Source organism: Nyctereutes procyonoides, unplaced genomic scaffold (assembly GCF_905146905.1).
Source record: "Nyctereutes procyonoides isolate TBG_1078 unplaced genomic scaffold, NYPRO_anot_genome, whole genome shotgun sequence".
Classification (NCBI taxonomy): Eukaryota; Metazoa; Chordata; class Mammalia; order Carnivora; family Canidae; genus Nyctereutes; species Nyctereutes procyonoides.
Genome location: NW_026575046.1, coordinates 64,320,855 through 64,346,303, shown reverse-complemented (window position 1 = coordinate 64,346,303; position 25,449 = coordinate 64,320,855). Strand labels below are relative to the sequence as shown.

Here is a 25,449-nt window from a genome sequence, read left to right as displayed (position 1 = left end):
TTCCAAAGTGGCTACAACCATTTACACTCTCCAGTATTGTATGAGAGTTCCATGTTTGCTACACTTGATACTGTCTATGTGGGTTTTTTTTTTTAAGCCACTCTGTTGTATGCATGTCAAGTTCTCTTTTATTTATTTTTATTTTTATTTTTTTCAAATTCTATTTTAAAGCTGGAATTGGAGGTGCACCTGGGTGGCTCAGTCAGTTAAGTGTCCAACTCTTGGTTTCTACTCATGATCTCACGGTTGTGGGATTGAGTCCCACATAGAGCTCCTGCTCGGTAGAGAGTCTGCTTGGGATTCTCTCTCTCCCTCTACCCTGCCCCGCTGTGCTTGCTCTCTCTCTCTCTCTCTTTCAAAAAAACAAATAAACAAACAAATAAATAAGTAAAATATTTAAATAAAGCTGGTATTAGAAAACTAAAAACCTTTAAAAACTGGTTTATATCATATCAGTTTAAGTTTTTGGAGATATCAGATAAATGATAAAGTCCACAGTTATATCTGAACTGCAGTAATAATAAACACTGGTGCTAAATAAAGGAATTCTCAATTTTCACTATCCACCACTGAGATATCAGAGAGAACTTTCATTTCAACTTTCACAATTTACTGGGGTTAGGCTGTGAATTAATATCCTTTTAGTTTATTTCTTCTGTGCATCCATAAATTCAGGTTATTTCATTGTATTATTTGATTTTAAACCTAAAGTCTAAAAAAAAAAAGAAATTGATCTTGAAATGGAGCTGGAGGATCTCTATATGGTTTGGTGGACTGATTTAGTGAGTTGACCCCCTAAAACAGTAGTCACCAAACTTTGTGTATAAAGAGACGGGTTGTAAATATTTCATCCTATCCTGTCTGTTGCAATTACTCAACTCTGCCCTTGAAAGCAGCCATAAACAATATACCAATGGGTGGATGTGCCTGTGTACACTCTTATGTGCTCAGTATATATGTTCACTAAAACATACATAAGAATGTCCATAATAGGGGAGCCTGGGTGGCTTACTCTGTTAAGCAATTGCCTTTGGCTCAGGTCATAATTCTGGAGTCCTTGGATTGAGCCCTCTTCTCCTTCCCTCTCTGCTCTTCCGCCTGCTTGTGCGCTCGCTCTCACTTGCTCTATCTCTCTCTCTCTCTCTCTCTCAGAATAAATAAATAAAATCTTTTAAAAAAGAAAGTCCGTAATAGTACCACATGCTGGAAAATATAAACTTGAAACTACCCAAATGTTCCTCAACAGTCCAATGTGATACATTCATAGGAGACTATTATACAGTGATAAAAATAAAGTGCTGTTAAAACTTTATTTATAAAAAGTAACAGTGGTAATGGACATGAGATTTCCTTTTGGGGTGATGAAAAAGTTAAGGAACTAGAGTGGTGATGGCTGCACATTATGTATGTACTCAGTGCCACTGAATTGCACACTTTAAAATGGTTAAAGTGGCAATTTTTATGTTATGCTCATTTTACTGCAGTAAGATAAACAGGTAATGGATCATATCTGGCCCATGCATGGGCCACAGTTAGCCAATCCCTGCTCTCAAATCTAATATCGCATAGGGTTGTATAAGGAGTAAATGAGTTACATTAAAGCATATAAAATGGTTCCTGGAATATGGAACAGTGCAATAAATGTTAGGTATTATCATTACTTTTGTAAAATAACATCTTCAAGTATGGAAAGAGAACTCTTGGATTTTGGGCTTTGGTGTGGACCAGTTGGTTAGCTGCTCTCAGAGCCAACCTGTGGGTGCTGGTACAAACCTATCCCTACCACTAAAACAACTTTTTCTACCCCTATGTAAGGAACAAAACCAAAGTGCATAGGACCATATGACTACTTGTGGTATTTTAAGGTTTGTCAACAGTAACCCAAAAGCATATAAAATGCTAAGAAAATATAAACGTGGGCAGCCCTGGTGGCTCAGTGGTTTAGTGCCGCCTCAGCCCAGGGCCTGATCCTGGAGTCCCTGGATCAAGTCCCATGTCAGGCTCCCTGCATAGAGCCTGCTTCTCCCTCTGCCTGTGTCTCTGCACCTCTCTGTGTCTCTCATGAATAAATAAAATCTTAAAAAAAAGAAAATATAAACATTATTATAACTTTTATTTTTACAGTCATTTAAACTTTAATCAGGCCAGTTTTAAAATCCAAATTATGAAAAAATATTTTAAAGTAAAAACTAATAATATAATTAATTAAAATGAATAATTATTTTTACTATTAACCCTAATTTGCTAATGGGGAAACAAAGTTCACTGGATATTTTTGTCAAGATTTGGTTTACATTTTGGTTTACTACTGTACTGATAATATAAGTGATTTACAAACAATGAAGACCCAAAGTGCATATTAATTCTACTCAGAAACATGGTTCCTCATCTTGAGTTGTGCTTTGGAGCCATAACTGATGGTAAGAAGTGCTAAAATCCTCAAATCCAGTGTTTTGCAATTATGATCAATGATGCTATAAAACTTGAGCATTTCTCTTGGTACACATGTGCAAGATTTCCTCTAGGGTATATACAAAGGAATAGAGTTGCTGGGTCTTAGGGAATATGTATCTTCAATTTACTAGATCACACCAAACTATCCAACATGACTGTACCAGTTTTACATGCCCACTAACAGTACACAAGTTCCTGTGTTGACAATCTCATCAGGATACTGATCAATATTTCATTGTCAACATGTAAAAAGATGTTTCACTGTGATTTTATTTGTACATTTTTAAAACTAAGGTATAATTTATATACAGGAAAATTAACTTTTTAGAGTACAGTTCATATTTTTCATCTTTCCTCTGGATTGAATTCAGAATTATTTCTTCACATCTTTTTCTTCCAGTTCACTAACATCTTCAGCAGTATCTAATCTATTAGTTCTGTTTTTTATTTTAGCAATTTTCTCTTTTGTAGTTTTTCTTTTCCAAATCTGGCTATTTAAATTTTGTCAAATTCATTTTATTCATTAAAATTAACTAAAATTTAAAATTCTGTTCCTCAATAACGAGTCAGATCTTAAGGGCTCTAGTGCCACATGCGGCCAGAAGCCATTATATTATAACTCCAGGTGTTCTATGGGACAGCTTTACTCCAGAGATCTTTTTCCTTCTGCCAGGTACCAATAGGCCTCATGAGCCTCAGAAACCACTTTAAACTAACTTCCTAAATGGGTTTTTTTCTACATGAGGGTGGTATGAATTGGGCTGCAAAAGTGATTGAAGGCTTAGATTATGAATTCTTGGGGAAAAATTTTTTTCACTGTCTTGCTCTGAATCCGAAGATACCCATGGCTTATAGACTCTGCTCCTTTGCTCAGATGATGAGAGCACGGCTGCCATCTCCAGACCAGCTTCAGGAAGCCCCCGTGTGCTGAATGAGCCACAACCTCTGGTCTTCCCTCCAGTGCCACAGTCGAAGGTGCCGCCCATCACCTCAAACCCAGTAAGCCCCGTGCAGGGAAGTCCTGGAGAACCCAGGGTTGTTCTTGCCAGAAGCAGCTTGCTCAGTTATTTGCTTTAATTTTATTATGTAGGATTCAGGGTTTTTTTTTTTTTTCAGTAGAGTTACGTGTTTATCACAATAATCCAGTGACTCTGCACTGATGTTTAATTTCAGTTTAAAAATTAATAGCAAGGCGCCTGGGTGGCTCAGTCGGTTGAGCATCTGACTCTTGATTTCAGTTCAGTCATGATCTCAGGGTGGTGTGATCAAGAGCCATGGCAGGCTCCGCACTGGGTGTGGAGCCTGCTTAACATTCTCTCACCCTTCTCCCCTCCTCCAGCTCTTGCTTGCACACACGCGCTCTCTCTCAAGGAAATTTTTAAAAAAATTAATAGCAAATTAGGGTTGATCATTTTCAGTCAGCTCTTTTTAAAAGTCATCCATATGTCATGTAATGTAGAAATAGCTATGTGGTAGCCTAATTCTGTTTGGGGAAGAATAAAGGATATGACTGAAAGGGGAACAATCCTCAGATCTTCTGAGGCCTTAACATCCTATGATTTTGTCCATTTGGTTCCTTTTTCTTTTATCTCAGCCTACCTGGTTTTTATTTTTGATATTTCAATCTGTTGACTTTTTTGCTTTTGGGGGGGTTTTGTACTCATTATAACTGAGGCATAAAAGGCAAACCAAAGGAAGGAAGAAGTCCCAGTTAAGTCCGTGGACAAGCATAAACATAGCCATTTCTTGCAGAAGGCTGATGAGCCTGATTTCATGACTGTGTAATGACTTATCTAGGCTGTTTCCTAATAGTTTCCCAGTGTTACTTGTGGCAAAAAAGAGAGAGAGAGAGAGAGAATGAGGGAGAGTCCTAACCCTTGAGACATGCTCATCAACACTGGGCTTTACTACCAGATCTAGTATTTGCTTTGTATCCTGGCCTGATATTGTGCTGCTGGATTTACAAAGGGTTTATTTAAAAATAAAACCAGCAAGGCCCATCTATATCTTATTACACTGGAGGATTAGTTGGTGAACTAATGCTCCTTCGGTGGTAATAAAATACTTCTAACATGAAGTGATCTATGGGTTAGGTAGCCTAAGTAATGAATAACCTAAATGTTTCTGGCTATTAATAACCAAAGGAAGGAAAAGGATTAATTCAAATATTTCTGAGAGAAAATAGGAGGAAAATGCGTGGTATGGCAGAGGAGGAGATGGCCAGAAAGGGCACTGAACTGATGATCTGACAGAAAATCAATAGCACCCCAAGGTGGCAATGTCAGTCCAAGGAAGATTAAGTCCTTCTAACACTAGGATAAGATGAACTCTTGCTAATAAGAGGCTTCAGAATTGAGGTCATGACTGCTCATGAAAGAAAAGCATTAGTGTAGAGCATAAATAAGATTGTTTGATGAAAGAGATTATGTCTGAGTTTACTCTAGTTTTTTTTTCCTATATTTGTTCCATATTTTGTAGGGTTTTTTTTCCCCCTAATGTAATGTAAATAATGATAGGAATGAAGTTCTCTCTCCCCTATCAGAGTGGCTGTTAACTGCTTTCATCTCAGTTGATCAGGCTTCCCCTACCTGCAGTCACTTAGAAATGAAGAGAAAAGGACTTGGACTGGTCATCTTGACAGTGGACTTGGGGCTTCAGCTGCGGGGGGAATAGAAGAATGTACAGATGATCTAATTTGAAAATTTGGCAAAGTTGGGAAACCCAGGAAATGTCTTCACCAACCAAGTAACATTTTCTTTTGACATATAGATGAATCTCTGTCAAGCGGCAAGTGGTCATCAGCCAAATGTGAATGGTCTCTTGGTTCATGGGATGCCTCTACAGCCAAGAAATCTCTCCCTAATGGACAAGCTACTGTAAGAAATGTAAAATTTTTAAGACTTTAGAATTTATGTAGATCACTGAGAAATAGAAGGAAAGATAAATCAGTCAAATCATCATACATATATTGAGTACATACCAAGCAATCAAAGAGACATCTGGGGAGTAAAAACATTAAAGGGAAATGGTTTCTGATAATGTAACTGGAAAGAGAAGACAGACATGGGTAAAAAGAGACTCAACCAAATAGTGCATTTTTGTGACTGAATGTCAAGTGTGTGGTACCCAGAGTGAATGCATGGCAGTCCCAAAGAAGTGAGGCATTTTGGTGGGTAACTATAGTATGAACTTTTCCTTCAAAATGGGAGTTTGGATAAGCAGAGAAGAGCAACATGACTATTCTAGATAGAAGGAATGGTGTGGGAAAAGATTTGGAGGCAAAAAATACAGACTCTTTAGAAGGGAAAGCAGACCAGTTTTGCTACAGTAAGAAAAGAGGTCAGAATTTTAATGCTTCTGACCAAAGATCATGGGCCATCTTCCAGAATTAAAATAGATCATGGTGTGAGTAGTGGAAAGAAGACAGAAATTAATGAAGGTTGGGACCAGACTGGACAGTTTTGAATGCCATGTTTTTGAGATCCATTCATGCATGTTGTGGCATGTGACCTTCTCTTTTATTAATAAATAATATTCTATTGTAAAAACATACTACGATTTATCTATTCTCCTGTTAATGAACATTTGGAGTGTTTCCAGATTGTGGCTCTAATGCATAAAGGCACCATAAATATATTCTTGCATGGTCTTCATTTTTCTTGGGTAAGTGTATGTTTAACTTTGTAAGAAACTTCCATACAGTTTTCTTAAGTAATTATGCCATTTGACACTTCCCAATTTCACTTGGGCAGCACATGTATTTAAGTCAGGAATCTGAAAGAGATTTTATAGCAGAAGAACACAGACTGGATTGAAGAAGGAGGAACTGAAGGTAAAGAGTCTAATATAGGAGTTCAAGCATGAGCTACTAAAAGCCTATACTCAAGTTGTAGCAAAGAATAAGAAAGGAATGGAATATTTTAGAAGACATTCACACCAGAAGACAGATTCTATAAAAATAGAGGAACCAGAATCAGCTCTGAGATTTCAAAGCTCAAGGGAAGTTTGTTGTAGGGTAAAGATACATTTGGTTTGGGGTGTGTTGAGTTTACAGTGCCAAGCCATCTCACTGGAAACATGGAAGACATCAGATTTGGAGATTGATCTAGAAGTCACCTGGCTAAAGGTGATAACTGAATCCAGGATTATGACTGAGTAGTCCCGAAGACAAAATAAAGATAAGCATGGAGCAGCTAAGTCCTAAAGCTACTGTAATAGAAAGCAGTTAGGGTGTGCAAAGAAAAGGCTAGTAAGTGAATGGTTAGGGTGGTAGAAGGCCAGCACGACCTCTGTGACTGACACTCAAGGTTTAGTTCCATTTCTTGGTAGGTATTCTCCCTTCAAGGTCCTCCAAATGCTGAGGTATATTTTGCACTAGAGGACCAAAGCAGTCACCAAGTTTGAGGAACTTGCTAAAAGCCAAAAGAGCATGTAGCAGAGCTTAATTCTTTCACTTTCCCTCCATTTCCTTGTCCAAATACTGTCTCTCAGGGGTCTTACAACAGAAATATCTCCTCTGCTTAAAAAACAAAAATAAAAACCTGAGTCTGTAGGGCAGAGTTTAAGCTACTTAATTGTTTGGGCATGGTATTCTATTTACCAGAGTACTTACAGAAAAGTTGTATTTCAGTTGCTTATGCAAACTGATCTACCGTAGTCCTAGTGCCCTGGGCAGCATGAGGCTCTGGATCCTTTGTCTACAAGTTTCCAGCTTTCCAAGGAACCCAATCCCCATGCCTGCAGGCTCCAATGAGCTCAGTATTTTCCTCTTCTAGTAGGAACCTCGCTAGTGCCACACTTCCTAAGCAGCAGTTATTTGCCTTTCAACTAAGCATTTCCTTCAACACAAAGAATGCCTCAAATACGGTAGGGATCTCAGTCCCTAGGATGAACTTCTGGGAAGCATTCTAGAGTAGGTACTCTTCAGGTTAGCCTCACTGTCACTGAAGAAGCGACTGTCATGCCTGGTGAATAATGGATGAGCTTTCCCACCAAATCTCCATTCTAGTAAATTACCTGTACAATTAAAATGAGGTATTTCTTTTAAGAACATGTTCTCATGCCTAAACTAGATTACGTGACTTGTGTAAACTAGGTTATTTACTTTTGCTTTATTCTCCGTTGAATATATTTTATAGTTTAAGCCTTTGAGTCCTGTTTCCCTATACAAAGCAATGTCCATTTCATTGTTGGTTTCTGATTTGGCCACTAGAGATCTTGATGACAAGTTACTTATGAGACCTGGATCCAGTACCATCCTTTCATCTCGAAATTGGCCAAATCGAGCCCTAGAGCTCAGTACATCGGCTCTGTCATACACAGCACAATCTGCCAGGAGACGCAATCCTCCACCACGTACCCTTCATCCCATCAGCACAAGCCATTCATGCGCTGGAACGCCAAGACCTATGGAAGAAATCCTCAGAGGACCCCGAATGTAGGTTTGAAAAGCAGAATTTTTGGAAACTGTCATAAAACTAACGAAGAACTTTATAGAGAGGATGAATTTAAGTGTAAGACTAAAACATTTGCCTAAAAACTAATCATTGCATATTCTCATGATGGACTGTACACTGGTTTAAATCCAAAAAAGAAATGTGATTAAATTTGAATACAATTCAGATACTGGATCTTCCTGTTAAAGATTTTTACTTATACAAATAAAATGTTGGCTAGAATACTTCAGTGACACTGATCGAAGGAAGTAAGATATATGTATCTTATTAAACATTTTCCTTAGCGAGTACATGCTCAGTGAAATTCATCCCAAAATAAGTTATCTCCCCTTTAATATTTTTCTGACCACTGGGATTTGCTCACTCTATTGACAATAACATTTTAATCTCAAATAAGTACTTGTCTATATACTGGGGAAAATATCCCTTAGCACTTCTTAGGAAATGACACTAACCATATTTTCTTCCCTTTTGCCACCTTTAATTCACTGAGCCTTGTAAAAAATACTTAGAAGCCTACTTTTAAATAAAATTCTTTCATTAGTTGCTGATTCACAAAACAGCTTAGGATGTATGATTCTAAGACTATGACCAAGTGTACAAGATCATGAATTCAGCTTTTAAATCAAGCACATGTGATTTCTTGACTTTGATTTTTCAGTTTGTTTTAATTTATCCCAAAAGATTCACTAAAAGAAATGTCCATTAACAACCAAAAGTCTTTGTCAGGACACTGGAGGTTTTTCTTACCTACTATTTTATGTTGATGTTGGTATTAATATATAGATTCACTTACTTGAAGAGAGCTCTCTTGTGGTATAATTAATCTCTCATACCTTCTGACAGTTTCTTCAAAGCGGAAACAAGTTACCTTCTTTTTTTTTTTTTTTTTTTTTTTAATTTACGATAGTCATACAGAGAGAGCGAGAGAGGCAGAGACACAGGCAGAGGGAGAAGCAGGCTCCATGCACCGGAAGCCCGATGTGGGATTCGATCCCGGGTCTCCAGGATCGCGCCCTGGGCCAAAGGCAGGCGCCAAACCGCTGCGCCACCCAGGGATCCCAGTTACCTTCTTTCTTTTGGGACATGAAAGTATCATTGATTTTTAGGTACTGTCTTGAGTAGGAGTAATGCTACAAACCACTAGAAATACCATAAAAGGAACATTTAGGAACTTTGCCTGGGAATCCTAATTACAATAGTCCTCCTATCCAAGGGTATAGGTTTCAAAACCCCCAGTGGATATCTGAAACTGTGGATAGTACCAAACCTTACATGTTTTTTCTTCTGCATACCTATGATAAAGTTTAACTTCCAAATTATGTACAGGAGATTAACAGTAATAATAAAATGGAACAAGTATAATATACTGGAGTAAAATTTATGTGAATGTGGTCTGTCATAGTATCTTACTGTACCACACTTATTCCTCCTCTTCTTGTGATGATGTGAGATGATAAAATGTCTACGTGATGAGATGAAGTGAGGTTAATGATGGAGGGACTGTGATGCAGCATTAGGCTACTCGTGACCTTCCAACAATACGTCAGAATGAGGATCATCTACTTCTGGACCTCAGTGACCACGGGTAACTGAAATCATGGAAAGCAAAACAGTAGATAAGGAAGGACTACTGTTATTACTGAAAAGAACCAAAAGTCCCAGAACTGTGGAGAATTCCACCAGATGTGAAATTACAAATCCTTGATAGGTTAACACCCAGTGTTAACACCAGACAGGGAAAACTGCTTTTGTCCAGCATTCTGTGAGACAAAGGGTCAACTTCTGCTGTGTGCCCAAAATAAAAGTTTCAACAAAAATCAGAAAATACTATGAAAAAATCCCCCAAACTCTAATTTTCCAAAATCCTGCGACTGCTTAAGAACATAGGCAACTTAAAGCATTCTGTGCAGGACATTAAACTCATCTCCCTCATTTATTTGATTCTAAATCAGCTTGCTTGCATTGTTGTAACTTTGTGTTTTTCATATCTTGGTGTTTGCTGGTGGGATCTGCAGCCCAGCCCAGGACTCGCTCTCCTCTCCCTCACCAATGCCCCTGAGTCGAAACAATCTGCTGCCCCCTATTGGGACAGCTGAAGTGGAACACTTGAGCTCTGTGGGGCCACAAAGACAAACGGTACGTCTTTCTCCTCCTGCTTTTCCATGTGTTGATAAAACCTCATAGGCAGTACTTCTGCAGGGTTCATTGTTCTGGAATTGATTTATAATACCTTTTGTCAGAAGTACAAACTGAATCCTAACTCTGACAATGGAACTGGAGCTGCTTGGCCTGCAGTTACCATACCTACTTGGGTTGATGGAGGACATGCATAGCTTTTGCTACAAGTTGTTTTAACAGTTTCTATAATTTTTGTCTCTCCTGTAGAAAACCCATGGTGACTCCAATCGAGCTCGAAGTGCTGTGGTGGATGAGCCTAACTATCAGCAGCCCCAGGAGAGGCTCCTATTACCTGACTTTTTCTCCAGGCCCAACACAACTCAGTCATTTTTGGTAGGGACATACTTCCTCTATTGTCTTGACAGCTGGGGAAAGAAAAAAACTAGTTTGGCAGACTTTAGGTTTCACATAGCGCCTTAACCAACCAAGAATAAAAGCAGAGACTCTTAACAATAAAAATAGTGTTGTAAGTACATTTTATTGAAATTCTGACTGGTCTCTGCCATTGAAAATAAGAAAAGTAATAAGGTAAAATGAAAATGGTAAAATGCCTTATACATAAGTCACAAATTCTAAACAATTTAAATTGTTAAATGTTAATATTCCTGAGAATAAGCAAAAGAAGAAGAAGAAGAAGAAGAAGAAGAAGAAGAAGAAGAAGAAGAAGAAGAAGAAGAAGAAGAAGAAGAAGAAATTCAACTCCAGTACATCAAATCAGCATAACTCCTTCTCTAACACTGCTCTTATGGAGTTACACCAAAAGTGGTATCAAATTATGTGGACTGATGGATGCCAAGTCAGGACTTTCATCTTTTTTTAAATTGGTGTTTGAGATGAGATGCTCAAATCGCCTTACCATTTTAATGTCCATTTACTGGCCCTTTTACTTTTAAGCAAGTAATAGAAAAAAGCTTATTGGGAGATTGGAGGTCATGCACTGACCGTACTCAACCCCACTTCATCTGCTTTGTGGCAAGGCGGCTTGAAGAGCTTGGGGATCTGGAACCACTCAGTGCCCAGAAGCCAGGGACCTCCAATCCTATACCACTTTCCAGGATGGTGGTATCTGAAGCCCACTTATTCCAACTTCTAACTGGTGAATTCTATCAGCCTAAAGCACCATACAGTCCACCACTGAGAGTGGTGAGAACAAATTAATGAGACAGCATGTTAAGTTCCTAGGCCTACCATAACAAACTACCACAGACTGGGTGGCTTCAAACAACAGAAATTTATTGTCATTTCCAGGGCCTAGAAGTCCAAACAAGGTGTCAGCAGAACCATGTTCCCTCTGCAGGTTCTAGGGAGGAGGTTTTCTTATCTCTTCTTGGCTTCTGGTGGTTGCCAGCAATCCTTGGTACTCCTTGGCCCGCAGCTACATCACTCCAATTTCCGCCTCTGCCTTCACATAGCCGTCTTCCCTGTATGTTTGTGTCCAAATTTCCCTCTTATAAAGATACCAATCACTGAATTTATGGCTAACTCTAATCTGACTTCATTTTACCTTGATTACATCTGCAAAGATCCTATTTCCAAATAAAGTAAAATGCACAGGTTCCAGATAGGCATAAATTTTGGTGGGGATAGGGGATTGGGGGTCAGGGGCACTATTCAACAGACCTCAAGATGCTTTATTTAGGGGAAGATTCACCAAAACAGGAGCTAAAGGAAAATGTGAGCATTTCTGAATCTTAATGTGAACCCTAGAAAGCTTGAAAACCTCTATTAATCCATCTTCTCGTAATTTAATTCAGAGCATTTGTTGAGCAGTGTTTGATTATATTCTACAGCTAGATTCTCTATAAAACATTTAATTTTTGGTTGCCTTAGGAATTAAACTAACACATTAAGACAGTTTCTTTTTTCTGATGTTTATAACAATGCAAGAATTTCTTTCCTTAGCTATTTCTCTCCTAATGTGCTGACATGCAAAGGGAGAGGAGTTGACAGCTCAGGGTACTCAGAGCACTAGATTGGAGCTCTTGGCGGGGCACTTCCAGACTAGCACTCAGCTCCCCCTGGTGTTCTCCTCTAGAAGAGGGGTCAGCAAACCGTTGGTATGAGACATCTGGCTTACCACAAAAATTCCTGTTTCTGTAGAGCTACCATACTCATTTGCTTACATATCATGACTGCTTTCCCATCACAACAGCAGAGTTGAATAGCTGCAACAGTATGTACCACAAAGCCTAAAATATCTACTTTTTGGCCCTCTATAAAGAAGTTTGGTGACCCCAATAAAAAAAAGGGGGGGGCTTCACCATAAAAAAAAATTCTTGAAATCTCTTGATTGCATTGCTCTGACAGAGAACGGAGAGGGGTAATTTTTATTCCAGAAGCACCAGCAGGACGGCATTCACAACTTTTTTTGATATTTGCATTTCATTATTTCAGCTGTTCTGAAAATCTTTAAATTCCTAGAAATAATTCTGAAATGTTTGGGTTTCATATTGAGTCTCATTTCAAGTATGGAGGTGAAGTGATGGGTATCTGTGTTGCTGAAAAGGCTCCATTCTGTTGTTTTAAACAGCAGATTGTTGAAATTAGATAAAATTTCCTTGGCAGCCAATTATAAATGCTTAGAAATATTAAACCATGTGGATTATTTTTAAGTGCTAAAATTTTTAAAAGATGTTATGCATTTATCATGAGAGACAGAGAGAGAGGCAGAGACATAGGCAGACAGAAGCAGGCTCCATGCAGGAAGCCTGATGTGGGACTCGATCCCAGGACTCCAGGATTACGCCCTGAGCCAAAGGCAGATGCTCAACCGCTGAGCCACCCAGGCGTCCCTGGCTTGCGATTTTTTTTACTTGATGTACAAGAGTGTACTCAGCCAACTTGTCCCTCAGATTGGCAGACAATGCCATTTACAATACTGTCTGATTTCAAGGTTTTCCCTTGTAAACATACTACTAATATATTATCCTTTGGGAAATGTCACATTGTAAGAAGTGTGTCATCTTTTCTTTGTTTCTGCAGCCAGATACACAGTACCATCATTCTTGTGCCGTTGAGTATCCTCATCAGGCCCGACCTGGTAGGGGATCTGCAGTGACAGGTAGGACCATGGCTCTTATTTTATGTGACTATGTTAAGATGCTGCCTTTGTTCTAGGTTTATTTTCCCTCCCTCCGGATTTTATTATATTGTTCCCCTACATCATTGTAACTCACCTCAAATTCCTTTTGGAAATGGGATAGTAATAAAGATAGAGGAGACCTCTATTGCTCACAGCCATGTTCCAGATTTGTTTTTCCATATGTAAATTAACTTCTTACCACTCTGGCAAACTACTTTTTTTTTTTTTTTCCAATCTAATAAGTTTAAGCTAAGTAAGTCATTTTGGTAACATTCAAACACTGCACGGATTTTATTATGCAGGCAAAATCTATATTGCCATAGAATAAACTACTTTGGTCAGTTAACCTGCTAGGCCAAGGTAAGAAAAGAAATTTAAAAATGTTAAGACATGCTGAGTCTGAGTCCATCCCATTAACTGTTCTGATTTTTAAGTCATATTCTAATAGATTGTATTTTCAGAGGAGGGTAGAAAGTTTAAGAGTATCTTAATTCTCCCTATAAAGATAAATTCATCACCATCACGGTCATTCTCATGATGTTGTCGGTGAAGTTCGGAAGTATTAAGCAGTTTAAATATTTCCTGTTAATAAGATTAATCAAGTATGTTAAAATTAATCTGCCTCAAACCATCTCTGTCATCCAAATGAATTCTCTTGTTCATTTCCTATTGCATTGCTTGGTAGTCTCTGAATGCTTTCAACAGACTCTTCCCTGGATTAGTCCTCATAGAGAAGCAATGCTGCCTCTGAGCTAGTTACTACATTCAGCCTTACTGATGGTCAGTCGTAATATTTAGATAAGTCAGACATAGTCTTTTTTTTTTTTTAATCAGTGGGCTCTTCTCTAAAACTAGGTTTCATATCTTAATAGATGTTTTGAATTTACATGATAGAATGCAAATGTAGTTTTTATTGTCTTGGTGAAAATACGTTACTACTTAGTCCCAGTCTCCAAATTTAAGTCTGACTGATAATTGGAACAAAAAGAGCCCTTAGATAGAACTTGAGATGGTCAAATCTAGAATGTCTACTAACATTACTCTATGATGTCATCTTTGTCTGACAGGTCCTCAGTTACATGGATCTACAAAATCTCAAAACAGAGGTAGACCAGTCTCTAGAACCAGGCAGGGACCACAGGGCAAATGAGAAGAACCTGCTTCAGGCTGCAGGAAACACGTGAGAAAAATTCACGAATCAACGTTCAGTCATCTTGTGATGCAAAGCTTGTATATAAGAGACAACTTAAAACCATCTTCATGATGCGTTAATCTGGTATAACTGAGAAAAAAAGTATCTGCCAAAGATTACATAGGTACTGTTTCTCTCTCCAGTTACTGTCTTCTTTCAGCATTAAGTTAACCTATTCTATTAGACAGTAAAATCTGTACCCAAAGATGTAATGAATGAATAATTATCCCCAAATCACTGCTCATGTTGTCTGTTAACAATGATCAGGTTAAAAAAAAAAACAAAAAACAAAAAACAATGATCAGGTTCAATTATTACAGGATTCTATGAGGCTATACATACACAAAAAGCAGCAAATGATTGTTTGATATTATCAATGGCTCCAGAATACTTCTGCTTGTATGAATTTCTGGAGAGTTGTACTCATTTTTAAGGCATTTTTAGGAGACAGAGCTGTCAAAAATCTGAGTTACTTATCAAACAGAAGTCATTCCTAAAGCTTTCTCTTTAGATGTCCAATCTTACAAAGAGATTTGGAGGAGCTAAGTAACTAAAGATACAAATGTGGAATACTGGTATAAAGTAATATGTAATAAGTCATAATGTATATTTATTTTCGGATAGGACAGCTCAACCTCACAATGCCTGCTTCCTATCAGATTATGCTTTTCTTCTTACAGGACTTTAGAAATCATATATATATATATTTAACTCACCTTACCAAATTTTCTCCTTGAACTCTAAGTAAACTTAAAAATTTATAGGATTGATTAGTGAGCCAGCAATACCTTAAAATTTCAGAAACTCTGGTAATTAGTATAAACATATCTTCAGAGCAGAAATACAGAACCTTCAGCATTCTTCTGATTTCACCATGGACCTTTTTGGGAGGACACTCATAAATGCAGCAGTGGTTTTAATTATAGCTTAAATTTATTCTATTTAAATTTCATTCAACTTTAATTTTGATGATCATATCAGTTTTAGATCGTACTGTAAATCTTCAGAGTGGATAAACGGGTAATTTTTTAATTATATCAAGATGTATCATATGAAGACAGATGCTTCAAACAACGTGCATTAAATTATATTTTAATACAATTAAAAAGTATTTTTTAATCTGTAATCACAGACTGTGTCATGTGCTTACCTCAGATAAATTATCATACATAAAACTCAGTAACACAAGGGTTGTTTTATGCATATGGTATTGAATATATAAGTCTGTAATTCAGAGATTTTAAGTTGATCAGTTGCCAAAAAAATTTCCATATATTCCAATGAGTACACACCAATTCAACTAAATGTAAGTAAACATCCCTGCATTATTCTCACAAATCAATACCATAAGTGCATGATAACAAACTGATGGATCAAGATGGCTGCCTTTCAAAGTTAAAGGAGTCAGAAGAAGCCTCTAAGAAGTCATTTAGCCCAACTTCCCACACCTTTTTATAGAGGAGGAAGCAAGTTCAAACAAGATCTGCACCTAAGGACAGACATTCAATAGTTACAGGCAGGACAACTTCTCTGTATGTTATGTAAATCTGGCTACCTATCATAAAGCTGACTCAGTTTACTTTCTTCTCTCTTCTCTGAACAGCATCCATAGTTTTTCTAAATCATAGTTTAAATGATCACTGAGATCATTTAAAAGACCTCAGAACTTAAGAGTCATTTTTAACTTGTTTATTTCATCATGTATAAGTCTTACAAAGACACATGAAGTAATCTTAACATCTGTTTCTCCTATACTTCAAGTGAAGAGTATAAAACCTGGCTTCATAAAACAAAAAGGAGAGGATCTATTCAAGGATATTAACCCTGAAAGCAAAATGGCAAACATCTGATAGACATATCTAGCAAGTGTTTTGAAAGCGTTCTAGCTAGAGTTACTGTTCTAATTAACACACACACACTACTCAATGCTCTGCAGCTGTATGCACACTCCTGCAAAATGACAACTGCTAAAGGCAGTACGGGACAAACCCACATTCTAGACAAGAGTTCCTTGTACAGAAGATCCAACAGAGACAAGTGCTGCCAGGAAGTACACTACTCTCCCCCACTCCCTCAAAAATCACCACCAAATTCCTTCATACAGGACCTCAAAAAGTATCAGGATTTCTAGGATTACCAAAATCAGGCTGAGATTCTGCTTTGTCTACAGAGTTGACCTCAATAATTTAGGCTGGAAAGACAACTTTTCTCAAGGGCAGGGCTGACTTTTGTCTTCAAATCTTGACTGTACCTTGCCTACAATGGCACCAATGAATACCTAAGGGCTTTTGATGAGAAAATTCCATTATTTCTTTTCTTTCTTGAGAGGCGTTTTTTTCCCTCCTCGTTTGGGTTTGCAGTACTTTGCTTCCATCTGAGCCAGAAAACTGTCCATTTCCTTTTGCCGATCCTTTTGTCTGCTCTGTTTAAGAAGTTAAAACACAAGCTTTCAAAACACAAGGCCATCCAGGGACAAAAATACTCTGTGGTTGCCAGAGGCTAGTGGAAGGGAGAATAGGCAATGACAGCTAATGAGCAAAGGGTTTCTTTTTAAGGTGATGAAAATGTTCTGGAATTAGTGCTGTTATACAACTAGATGAATATACTAAAAGCCACTGAATTACACACTTTAAAAGGATGAAAACATGGTACATGAATGTCTTAAAAGAAGCAAACAAAATACCCACAACATCATACACTAAAGAAAGTATCAATAGTAAATCAGAACATGAAAGTAGTGACAACCTTCAAAGACAATCTGCCAAGTTTACCTGAATGATTGCTTTCAAGTTATCTACTCCTTCATCAAGGCCCAACTCCTTCCTGCTTATTTCTGCTTCTTTAGCCTCTTCCTGAGCCTAAAACAGAAACTCATGTGAGACTCCATAGCAACTTAACATATACTAAAAATATACACTCTTTCCCCAAAGCAAATCTATGGTAAGAACCTTTCAATTTGAGGATTATATAGGTAAGGAGGACACAACTGCATAAATATGTCATTCATTAAAAGACAACACTGAGCATGTGCAGTAGATCTTCTGATTCCAATAAACATTTGAGTTTTCCCGTTTTGGTAGCAAGTAGCTTAGAATTCATTAACCACATGGTGATAAGAACGAAAACAAAATGCCAGAGAGCCAGGAAGGGTCATTTAACCAAGGATGCCTTAAAAAATGTTGCCAGGATACAGGCATCTCAAATTCCTCTCCTTTGGAAACCCACTTTTTACTACATGTAATGAGTGGCAGTACCTTGGGATTAACCCTGCTTTAAAATTCCCAAGTAGGATAAACACTAATGAATTCAGTTTTTACCTTTCTTTATCTAGTTTCAAAGCCACCTTCTGCCAAATTTTCCTAGGGCACTGGATTGCAAAATACCACGAGAATACCTTGGGAAAGATAATGGTTTTGTTCGTTCTTTCAACAACACTATAACAGGTTCCAAACCCCAGTAAATTTTCTAATAGCAATGAATGCTATTAATACTAGAAATGGTGATACATTAGGATTTTGTTAGTCCGATAGAAGGACAGAGCTTCCATTGTCTACTTTCAGTCCTTGTATTCAATTTCTTTCTTTTAATACTGCATACCTAACTCCCCAGGCTTGCTGGAGTCTCTCTAAAAACTATGCCATTTGCTTGCCCCCAACTCTCTGGAAGCTTCAAGCTAGTATCTATCCTATTATTGGATACAGTTGTACTCAGTTTCACCAGAGAAAATGATTATCAACTTAAACTGTCAGCATGGGCCTAAACAGATGTAGCCTATGAGCCAAAATGATGATTTTTTTTGTTTAAACTAGGCTCCATGCCCAAAGTGGGGCTTGAACTCACAACCCTGAGATTAAGAGCCACATGCTCTACTGACTGAACCAGTCATGATGCACCCCCAAAAATGATAATCTTGATATACATTCCACTGGGCCTACACACACACACACACACACACACACACACACACACACACACACACACACCAGCTTCCCCCTGTAAGTATATTGAATCAAAACTGCAGAACTACCTCCACCTCCAATTTAGCCATACAAAATAAGAAACCCACCTCAGGTACCCACCAGAGATCTAAATTCTTAGACTGCTCTCCACTGAGCTCCTACTGGGAAAGCCAGGTTATGGTTACTTCAGTCCCAGTCTGGTCTTCCCCACAAGACACAATCGCTTGCTACCTTGAATCCACGCCCTCCCAGAACTCAGCTGTCTATCCTTAAGCTCCTTTTCTCTGCCATCATTCCTACCCTCACCAATTCCACAGTTTAATAAGATACAGAAGCCACAATTCTTGATTCTTCACAAGTGTTCCTCTCAAAGCTTGTTTGGGAAGACACTTTCATCAAAATAAACTAAATCATTTGTTTAAAAAAATGTATGTTCTAGGTCCAATTCAAGAATCAATCTGGACAAAAACAAAAGAAAATCTGTATGCACAAGACAGAGTCAAAAAAAAAGTTTTAGCCACCCTCTCCCTGTCTCTTAACTGAGAACCACTGTCCACCCTTTGTATCTGGACTCCATTACTTTTTGAGCAATGCCATTAAAAAGCTAAAAGAACTGGCCCATATGAAGAATATTTCAGTGCTATCTTAAGATGATATTAATTAAACAATCCACATAGCAAAATCTTCTTGAGCACAACATACTAGGGGAAAAAGTTGCTCTTGATGAACTGGTATGCTCATTTTATTAAGAAAAGAGCTATATAACTATAGAGTTAATCCCTACTCTCATCTCAATAATCTTAAATTTATTTCTATTATTGTAAATACCTTCACATTATTTTTAAAAGCAATCAAGATATAAATAATTAACAGCATTCAAAATCTTACCCTCCTTTTCCTTGCATTCATCTTTTGTTTTGATTCTTTGACAAAGGCATTATAGGAGGGGATCTCGCCAGCATCAATGGCTTCCTGAATAATATTCCTTATCCTGGGTTCTTCTGTGTACTGCACGCACAGCACAGACTCCATGATCTGATCCATGTCGCCCTTGAAATCCAAATAGGCCTGTTTAATATCTGCCAGCTCTTCTTCAGAGCCTTTGTAGGTCTTTTCAAAAGCCTGAATGTCTTCTAGAGATATCTGGACAAACAAGAGATATATACTTTAACTGTGAGAATTTTATTTTATTGAGAATTTTATTTTAAATAAAAAATATACTAGTAAAACTAGATTTAGGTATTGAGATGTTTCTTCCCAAGTACAACAGTGGCTTGAGTTGAATTTGTTGCAAGGAACCACTTTTTTTTTTTTTTTTTTTTTGGAACCACGCTTTCCATGCCAAAGTTTTTCCAGAATTCTCCCCCCAATCTTCACAACTACTAAACTACAGACCAGGAAAAGTTATGTGAAGTTTCCCAGAACAACTCAGGACTTACAGGTAGAGATATGTAAAATGGAGCGCTATCTTTTTTTTGGTAAAGATTTTATTTATTTATTCATGAGAGAGAGAGAGAGACAGGCAGAGAGAGAAGCAGGCTCCATGCAGGGAGCCGGATTGGGACTCCATCCTAGGACTCAAGGATCTCGCCCTGGGCTGAAGGCAGATGCTAAACCGTTGAGCCACCCAGGCGACCCTGGAGCATTATCTTTTAAAATAAAAAACCCTCACCTTTTTCACTACACTTGCTCTACATCAGCAGGAAATTAAATACTCATTTCAGTAAATGTATGTGTGATTTATTCTTTTTCAAATGTGTTATTTCCTGAGAAATACTTGCCCGTGTGTGTATACATATTTATCTGTATTTGAAAATGAAACAAATTCCTCATTCCTACACAACACAAAATGCAATACTTTAAAGCGTTTCAATATATCGTTTGTTTAACGAATGACTGACTGGAATAATCAAAGAAACCTCCAGACTCCTCTACCTTTTTAAAAAGTAACCTCCAATAGGCCTCCCAGTCCCGATCTTGGTTAAGCACATCAGAATCTTCGTCCACTGTTCCCTGCTCATCGTACAGCGCTCTCTGCTCTTTGTCGCTCAAAACAGAATAGACTTTCCCGAGGATCTGCGAGGAAAGAGCATCCAAAAGTCACCCTTGCATCCTTCGCTGAAACCGCGCTGCGAGAAATAAAGATTAGAAAACACCAGGCCAGGAGATCGAGAGAAACCCAGGCAGCCAGCGGAGCCGGGGCTCGCGTACCTGGAAGCGGCGGGTGGCGTCCTCTTTGTCGTCCTCGCTGACCCGGTCCGGGTGCACCCGCAGGGACACTTTGTGGTAGCCCCGTCGGACCTCGCCGTCCGAGGCCTCTCGCCGCACGCCCAACACTCGGTACAGGTCGGCGGTGCCAAACACTTCCTCGCACAGCTCCAGCAACCCCATAGCCGGCAGCCAGGGAGGGCGCCGCAACCTCCGCTAGAACCGCCGACCTCTGCGACACTGGGTAGAGGTTCAGACTGCCTCCTTTTCCCGCGCAAAAAAACAACCCGGAGCAGCTGCGTCACAAGAAGCGCCGGAAGGGCGTGGCCACGACGTCGCACTTTACGGCAGCTGCAAGCGAGGGCATGGCCAGAACTTAACCGAAGGTCCGAGCGGCGGGCGGGGCCTCGCGTGTTGGGTAGCTGAGGAGGAGTCGGGGCCGCTGCACCCTCCTCCCCTTAAGAAATCTGGCGATTATCTTCCCCCCGGTGTCCCAGTGCAGCAGCTCATTCAATAGATGGCATGTCCATATTAAGTCTAAACCATACATTGCCGTTTGCCCTTTTTTAAGTAAAAAAGTTCATAACACCGACATTTGAAGAGCTGACATGGTTCAACGTTGTTCTTTTTCAATGATCCTGACAAGAGCACACAAACTCTAAGACCTACAGCTTGGGACTGCTAGGTAAGTACTCTTCCCTAATTCCTGCAAGAAAAAAGCCTAAACTAAAAGCACAAAATACTAGTCTTTTAAAAATTGTAACATTTATTACAGAATCATTCCCATTCACCTTCCAGTTCCTTATCACCTTCCACTTTGGTTAAGGAAACATGACCAAACCCTCATCTGAGTAAAAATAAAGCTGCTGAAGGTTTTTTTTTTTTTTTTTTTAATGCTTTCTAAAGTGCAGAGCTGGGTTTGAGCATGTTGGATTTGAAACATAAGTAAGCTGATGTAATCAACGAAGATGGTGAGAAACTGTGCCAGGTGATGCAAAGCAAGCATAGAGCTAGAGAAAATTGGAAATCAGGGACAGGATGAGCTCATACAGGGAGTATGTCTATACACATCACAGGGGAAAGACAGACCAGGGCACAAAGTGAATACCGAGTTGGTGGAAACTCGGTAGTCCAAAATACCTTAACCCATTTCCCAGCAGTTCCCATTACTGGTCAGTGCTTTTCATGATCATTCTCTGCTCTAGCAACTAGTTTATCCAAAGATCTTAAACTCTCTAGAGTACATTATTTTTAACTTCCAGAGTGCCCATAGTTTTCATAGCATTCTTCTTTCCCAGATCCAAGATCAAATCCAGGTAGTCAGCTGTTCTTGCCCTGCCTTTGAAGTCCCATCAGTGCAAGGGAGGCCAACCAGTGACAACCTTGGGAGAGACTTGACTCATTATGGTTGGTAACTGTTCTCAGTATATAAAACCCAGAGAATAAAATAAGTTGGTACATTGATAGGGCTTTAGTATCTCCTCTATAAATTTTCTACATCCTAGTCTTATGCCAGAATTTGAAATCTGTATTATCTAGAGTGTGCACAAAAACCCTGTAATCCATGCTTGTGACTGTCCTGCAATTCTGATGAAGCAGATGTGACATTTTGGGCTTAGGCCACAGCCAGTCATGTATGTTACCAAACTCACAACACCTAAACCTCATATCATTGGCTTTTTAAGTGGACTTTTGAAAAGCCCCTCATCTTTATTCACCTCACACCAATCCTGCCCCCGACCATATAATATGTTGGAAAGGCCTCTCCAGGTATGCGTATTGGGGTCTGAATCTTAGCTCTGCCCAAATCAAAATAGATGGCGTTGGGCATGTTTCCACCCCTGAACCTCAATCTCCCATCAATACAAAGGGAGACCATCTTTCCCACTTTCATACCTTATAATCTTCACAAATAATCTTAGTTGTAAAGGGTCAAAAATGTATGTAGGTATTGTTCAATATTACCTTTCTTCTAGTTTCTCATTCTTAAGTATGCTATCATAGCTTATAAGCTCATAAAAAATCTACCCTTGTAAATCTGAGATTGAGTCAAACAAGAAAATGTAAATCTACAATTTCACATACACACACAAAATATTAATAAGCAAAGTAACTATATTCTTGAGCTAGTGGGATGACCAAAAATGATTAAGGAAGAAATTGCAAGGATGGATCATGGACAGGCTGGCTGGAGCTTTCAAACGGGGAAGTCTTAGAAAGCAGCAGACTGTAAAGTTGTCCAAGAGTTCTAAGGCCCAGCTCATCTCCAGCACACCCCAGAGCCACTGTCTCTTCCAGATGAAGGCTGAAAAAGCTAATTAGTACCTAGACCAGCTCTATGTCAGAAAGAACAAATCTCTCCCTGAGTCGTGCTCAAGCCAGGCCAGAAGAGCATGCGTGACTCAGAAAACTCCCATTTATTGACCTCCAAATCTAATAAAACTAAGAGTTCTGCACAGGTGTTTTAAGAGGGCTTTGACCTTTCTCCCAATGTTCTCTGCTCACTGAAGTCAGCTTGTTTTTGTTTCTGTAGCCTCTGTATCTGTTTTCTGAGATGCTAAGAGGACTTCACGTGCCCGTTTCCTTCGCAGCCTCTCAGCATTTGTGATCATCATGGGATGCAGAGGGAAAAAGCCAGAAAGACCTAAAAGCAACAGGATTTTCATTCATTATAACATGGTATAAGCAGGGTTTCCCTGGGAGCTTAGCCTTACAGAGCCGAGGTCTAACAGAGACCTGACCTGCGGCATGGATTTAAAACATGCTCCTCTCTTGCCAAACTGTCTTATCTCTTCCCCCAGTCCTTCCCCTCCATTTACTACAAGGAGACAATGGATGTTACTTCCTATTGTCCTGAATTGAAAAAAAAAAAAAAAAAAAGACAGATATTCATTCAAGAAAAACTATTACTATTTTCAATACAAAATCCCATTCACCGAAGTCTCCTAAAACAGCCCACAAAAGAGGTCTCCAGTCAAAATGATAATTAGATCACAACTCCGGTTTTCACTCTAGCCCTGAGCAGCCTGAGGTAACGAAAGTCACTCTTAACTCTTATTCCGAAACGGACTTCAATTTAAAATCCCCTCAATGAAGCAAATCTAGAGCTGAGTTACCCAGAAGCCTCTCCACAGGCTTAGAGAGGTGGGCCCCACAGCCAATCCAATGCCGGATCCGCTCTAGGTTGAGAGCAACGATTTTCTCCCCGTGACTGTTGGGCAGGGGATCATAGGAGCCCAGCTGCTCCACGAAACGGCCATCCCGGGGGCACTTGTTGTGAGCAGCCACAATGCGGTAGAAAGGCCGGTTGGTACAGCCGCTCAGGGCAAGGCGGATGGTTAAGTGGCCCCCGTGGTAGGCCTTGCGCAGGACAGGAGCTGCAGAGAGAGAAGTCGTTAGGACACAGGAACCGAGAACATAAGAGGAACAAAATGAGGCAGATAAAATAAGCCCCTTCCTCGACTGGAGCATCCTTACATCCACCCATTATTGTCGACCCGGCTTGGCTACTACGTCCTGGTGAAGCTCCTCCCATGCACTGCAGCCAGAGGGACCGCCTCAAGCCGCTCCACACCAGCCGGCCGTGTAACAGAGACCACGGCGGCGCCTCAGCTGCCTCACCTGCCAACTGAATGCCACTTACAGACTTTCGGGAAGGATTCAGTGAGAAAAACCTAAGGCGACGGACAGACATAAGGCAGTGCGGCCGTTGCAGGTTCGGGTTGCCTCCAGCTCGCCTAGGAGAGCGGCTTCATCGGCTCCCCTGCTCCCGGCCCCCGCGACCGCCCGGAAGGTCACTCACTGAGCTGGACCATGGTGCAGCCGGCGGGCGCCGACGCCCGTGCGCCCCTTGCCGCGCCTCCGAGCGCGCTGCCGCCCGTCGGGCGGGGCGGAGGACCAACGCGGAGACGGCCACACCGCGACAACCCGAACCTCAGCCCCTTGCGGCCCCAGCCCTAGAGCCTCGGAGCGGGAGGCGCAGGATCCACTTGCCCCGCCCCTTCCGCTTTCCCGCCCCTATATTTCCCATAATGCAACGCCGTGAACCCTAACGAACCGAAACTGCCGCAAAAAAGTCGCGCTGTAACCTGCGTGTCGCTGGGGTGGAAGCGTGAACAAACCTGTGTGGGCGCTGTCGGCCTTCGCTAGACTCTGGGTTCCTGGCGGAGCGAGCGGTATCGGGAGGATCCCGGGGAGCGGCCCGAAGGGCTAAAGTGCTCCACAAATCCATCCTCCAGCGCACGTGTTCCGCGCACCTGGCTAGAGCCATAGCTCCGAACGCCAGGCTGAGGGGGCGCGGTTCCCGCCGGTTGGAAGCCCTCGGTCACGTGGGGAGGCGCTGCGATGACACCAGAGGCCGTAAAGGTGGTCAGTACTCAGTCCTGGGGCAGGAGACGGGGCGGCAGCCTGAAGCCTCCTTGGTGCTTCCGGAAGGCCTCTTAAAGGAAGCGGCGTTAGAGCCAAGTCCGTTACGAGGACTGTAAATGATTGGAAGGTTTATTTTATTCTTCTGTATTTAAAATGCCTCTCACTTGGTCTCCCAGGTCTCCGTCATATTATCTGCACCGTCTTTAAAAAATTAAGGGGGATCCCTGGGTGGCGCAGCGGTTTGGCGCCTGCCTTTGGCCCAGGGCGCGATCCTGGAGACCCGGGATCGAATCCCACGTCGGGCTCCCGGTGCATGGAGCCTGCTTCTCCCTCTGCCTGTGTCTCTGCGCCTCTCTCTCTCTCTCTCTGTGTGTGACTATCATAAATGAATTAAAAAATTAAAAAAAATTTTAAAAAAATAAAATAAAAAATTAAGGAGGAGGAGTCTTTATTTCTGGTTTTGCTCTGCAGTCATCCAGGGGGATAGTTCCTTTGTCATTAGCCCTAGAATACTGGCCTCATTTGAGGTTTGCATCTATTATAAGTTAA

The 25,449-nt window shown here is 40.2% G+C and overlaps 3 protein-coding genes across 8 annotated transcripts in view; 1 reads left to right on the top strand and 2 right to left on the bottom strand.

Annotated features, from left to right (window-relative positions):
* Nucleotides 1-15,901, top strand: part of FAM149B1 (family with sequence similarity 149 member B1) — a 71,391-nt gene extending 55,490 nt beyond the window's left edge. For 3 of the 4 annotated variants that reach the window (XM_055324944.1, XM_055324947.1, XM_055324946.1), the window contains 7 exons: nt 3,329-3,453; nt 5,224-5,330; nt 7,667-7,891; nt 9,929-10,049; nt 10,299-10,424; nt 13,074-13,152; nt 14,241-15,901. In XM_055324944.1, coding sequence (XP_055180919.1) covers nt 3,329-3,453; nt 5,224-5,330; nt 7,667-7,891; nt 9,929-10,049; nt 10,299-10,424; nt 13,074-13,152; nt 14,241-14,323 — 866 coding nt within the window. In that variant the 3' untranslated portion in view covers nt 14,324-15,901. The remainder of the gene's footprint in view (nt 1-3,328; nt 3,454-5,223; nt 5,331-7,666; nt 7,892-9,928; nt 10,050-10,298; nt 10,425-13,073; nt 13,153-14,240) is intronic. The other variant, XM_055324945.1, reaches the window with a different exon arrangement.
* A 138-nt stretch (nt 15,902-16,039) lies between these two features.
* On the bottom strand, nt 16,040-22,779 carry DNAJC9 (DnaJ heat shock protein family (Hsp40) member C9). The gene is made up of 5 exons (XM_055324948.1): nt 20,536-22,779; nt 20,260-20,400; nt 19,213-19,467; nt 17,137-17,223; nt 16,040-16,787 (listed from the first exon to the last, which is right to left on the bottom strand). The coding sequence occupies exons 1-5, from the start codon at nt 20,713-20,715 to the stop codon at nt 16,671-16,673; spliced, it is 780 nt and encodes a 259-aa protein (XP_055180923.1). The 5' UTR covers nt 20,716-22,779; the 3' UTR covers nt 16,040-16,670.
* A 151-nt stretch (nt 22,780-22,930) lies between these two features.
* On the bottom strand, nt 22,931-24,521 carry MRPS16 (mitochondrial ribosomal protein S16). Of its 3 annotated transcripts, none has more exons than XM_055324952.1 (3): nt 24,335-24,521; nt 23,649-23,909; nt 22,931-23,176 (listed from the first exon to the last, which is right to left on the bottom strand). In XM_055324952.1, the coding sequence occupies exons 1-3, from the start codon at nt 24,345-24,347 to the stop codon at nt 23,043-23,045; spliced, it is 408 nt and encodes a 135-aa protein (XP_055180927.1). In that variant the 5' UTR covers nt 24,348-24,521; the 3' UTR covers nt 22,931-23,042. The 3 variants fall into 3 exon arrangements, with proteins under 3 accessions (XP_055180927.1, XP_055180924.1, XP_055180926.1); XM_055324949.1 differs by lacking the exon at nt 24,335-24,521 and adding an exon at nt 24,154-24,328; XM_055324951.1 differs by lacking the exon at nt 24,335-24,521 and adding an exon at nt 24,010-24,146.
* Between the last annotated feature and the right edge of the window lie 928 nt (nt 24,522-25,449).

Coding starts and splice junctions, on each gene's coding strand:
- MRPS16 (XM_055324949.1), bottom strand. CDS start 24,226: ATGTCTGTCCGTCGCCTTAGGTTTTTCTCACTGAATCCTTCCCGAAAG. Junction 23,910..24,153: donor AAGTGGCATTCAGTTGGCAG/GTGAGGCAGCTG, acceptor CTCTCTCTGCAG/CTCCTGTCCTGCGCAAGGCC. Junction 23,177..23,648: donor GCCTGTGGAGAGGCTTCTGG/GTAACTCAGCTC, acceptor TGTTGCTTTTAG/GTCTTTCTGGCTTTTTCCCT.
- DNAJC9 (XM_055324948.1), bottom strand. CDS start 20,715: ATGGGGTTGCTGGAGCTGTGCGAGGAAGTGTTTGGCACCGCCGACCTG. Junction 20,401..20,535: donor ACGCCACCCGCCGCTTCCAG/GTACGCGAGCCC, acceptor CTTTCCTCGCAG/ATCCTCGGGAAAGTCTATTC. Junction 17,224..19,212: donor TGAATGCAAGGAAAAGGAGG/GTAAGATTTTGA, acceptor TTTCTGTTTTAG/GCTCAGGAAGAGGCTAAAGA.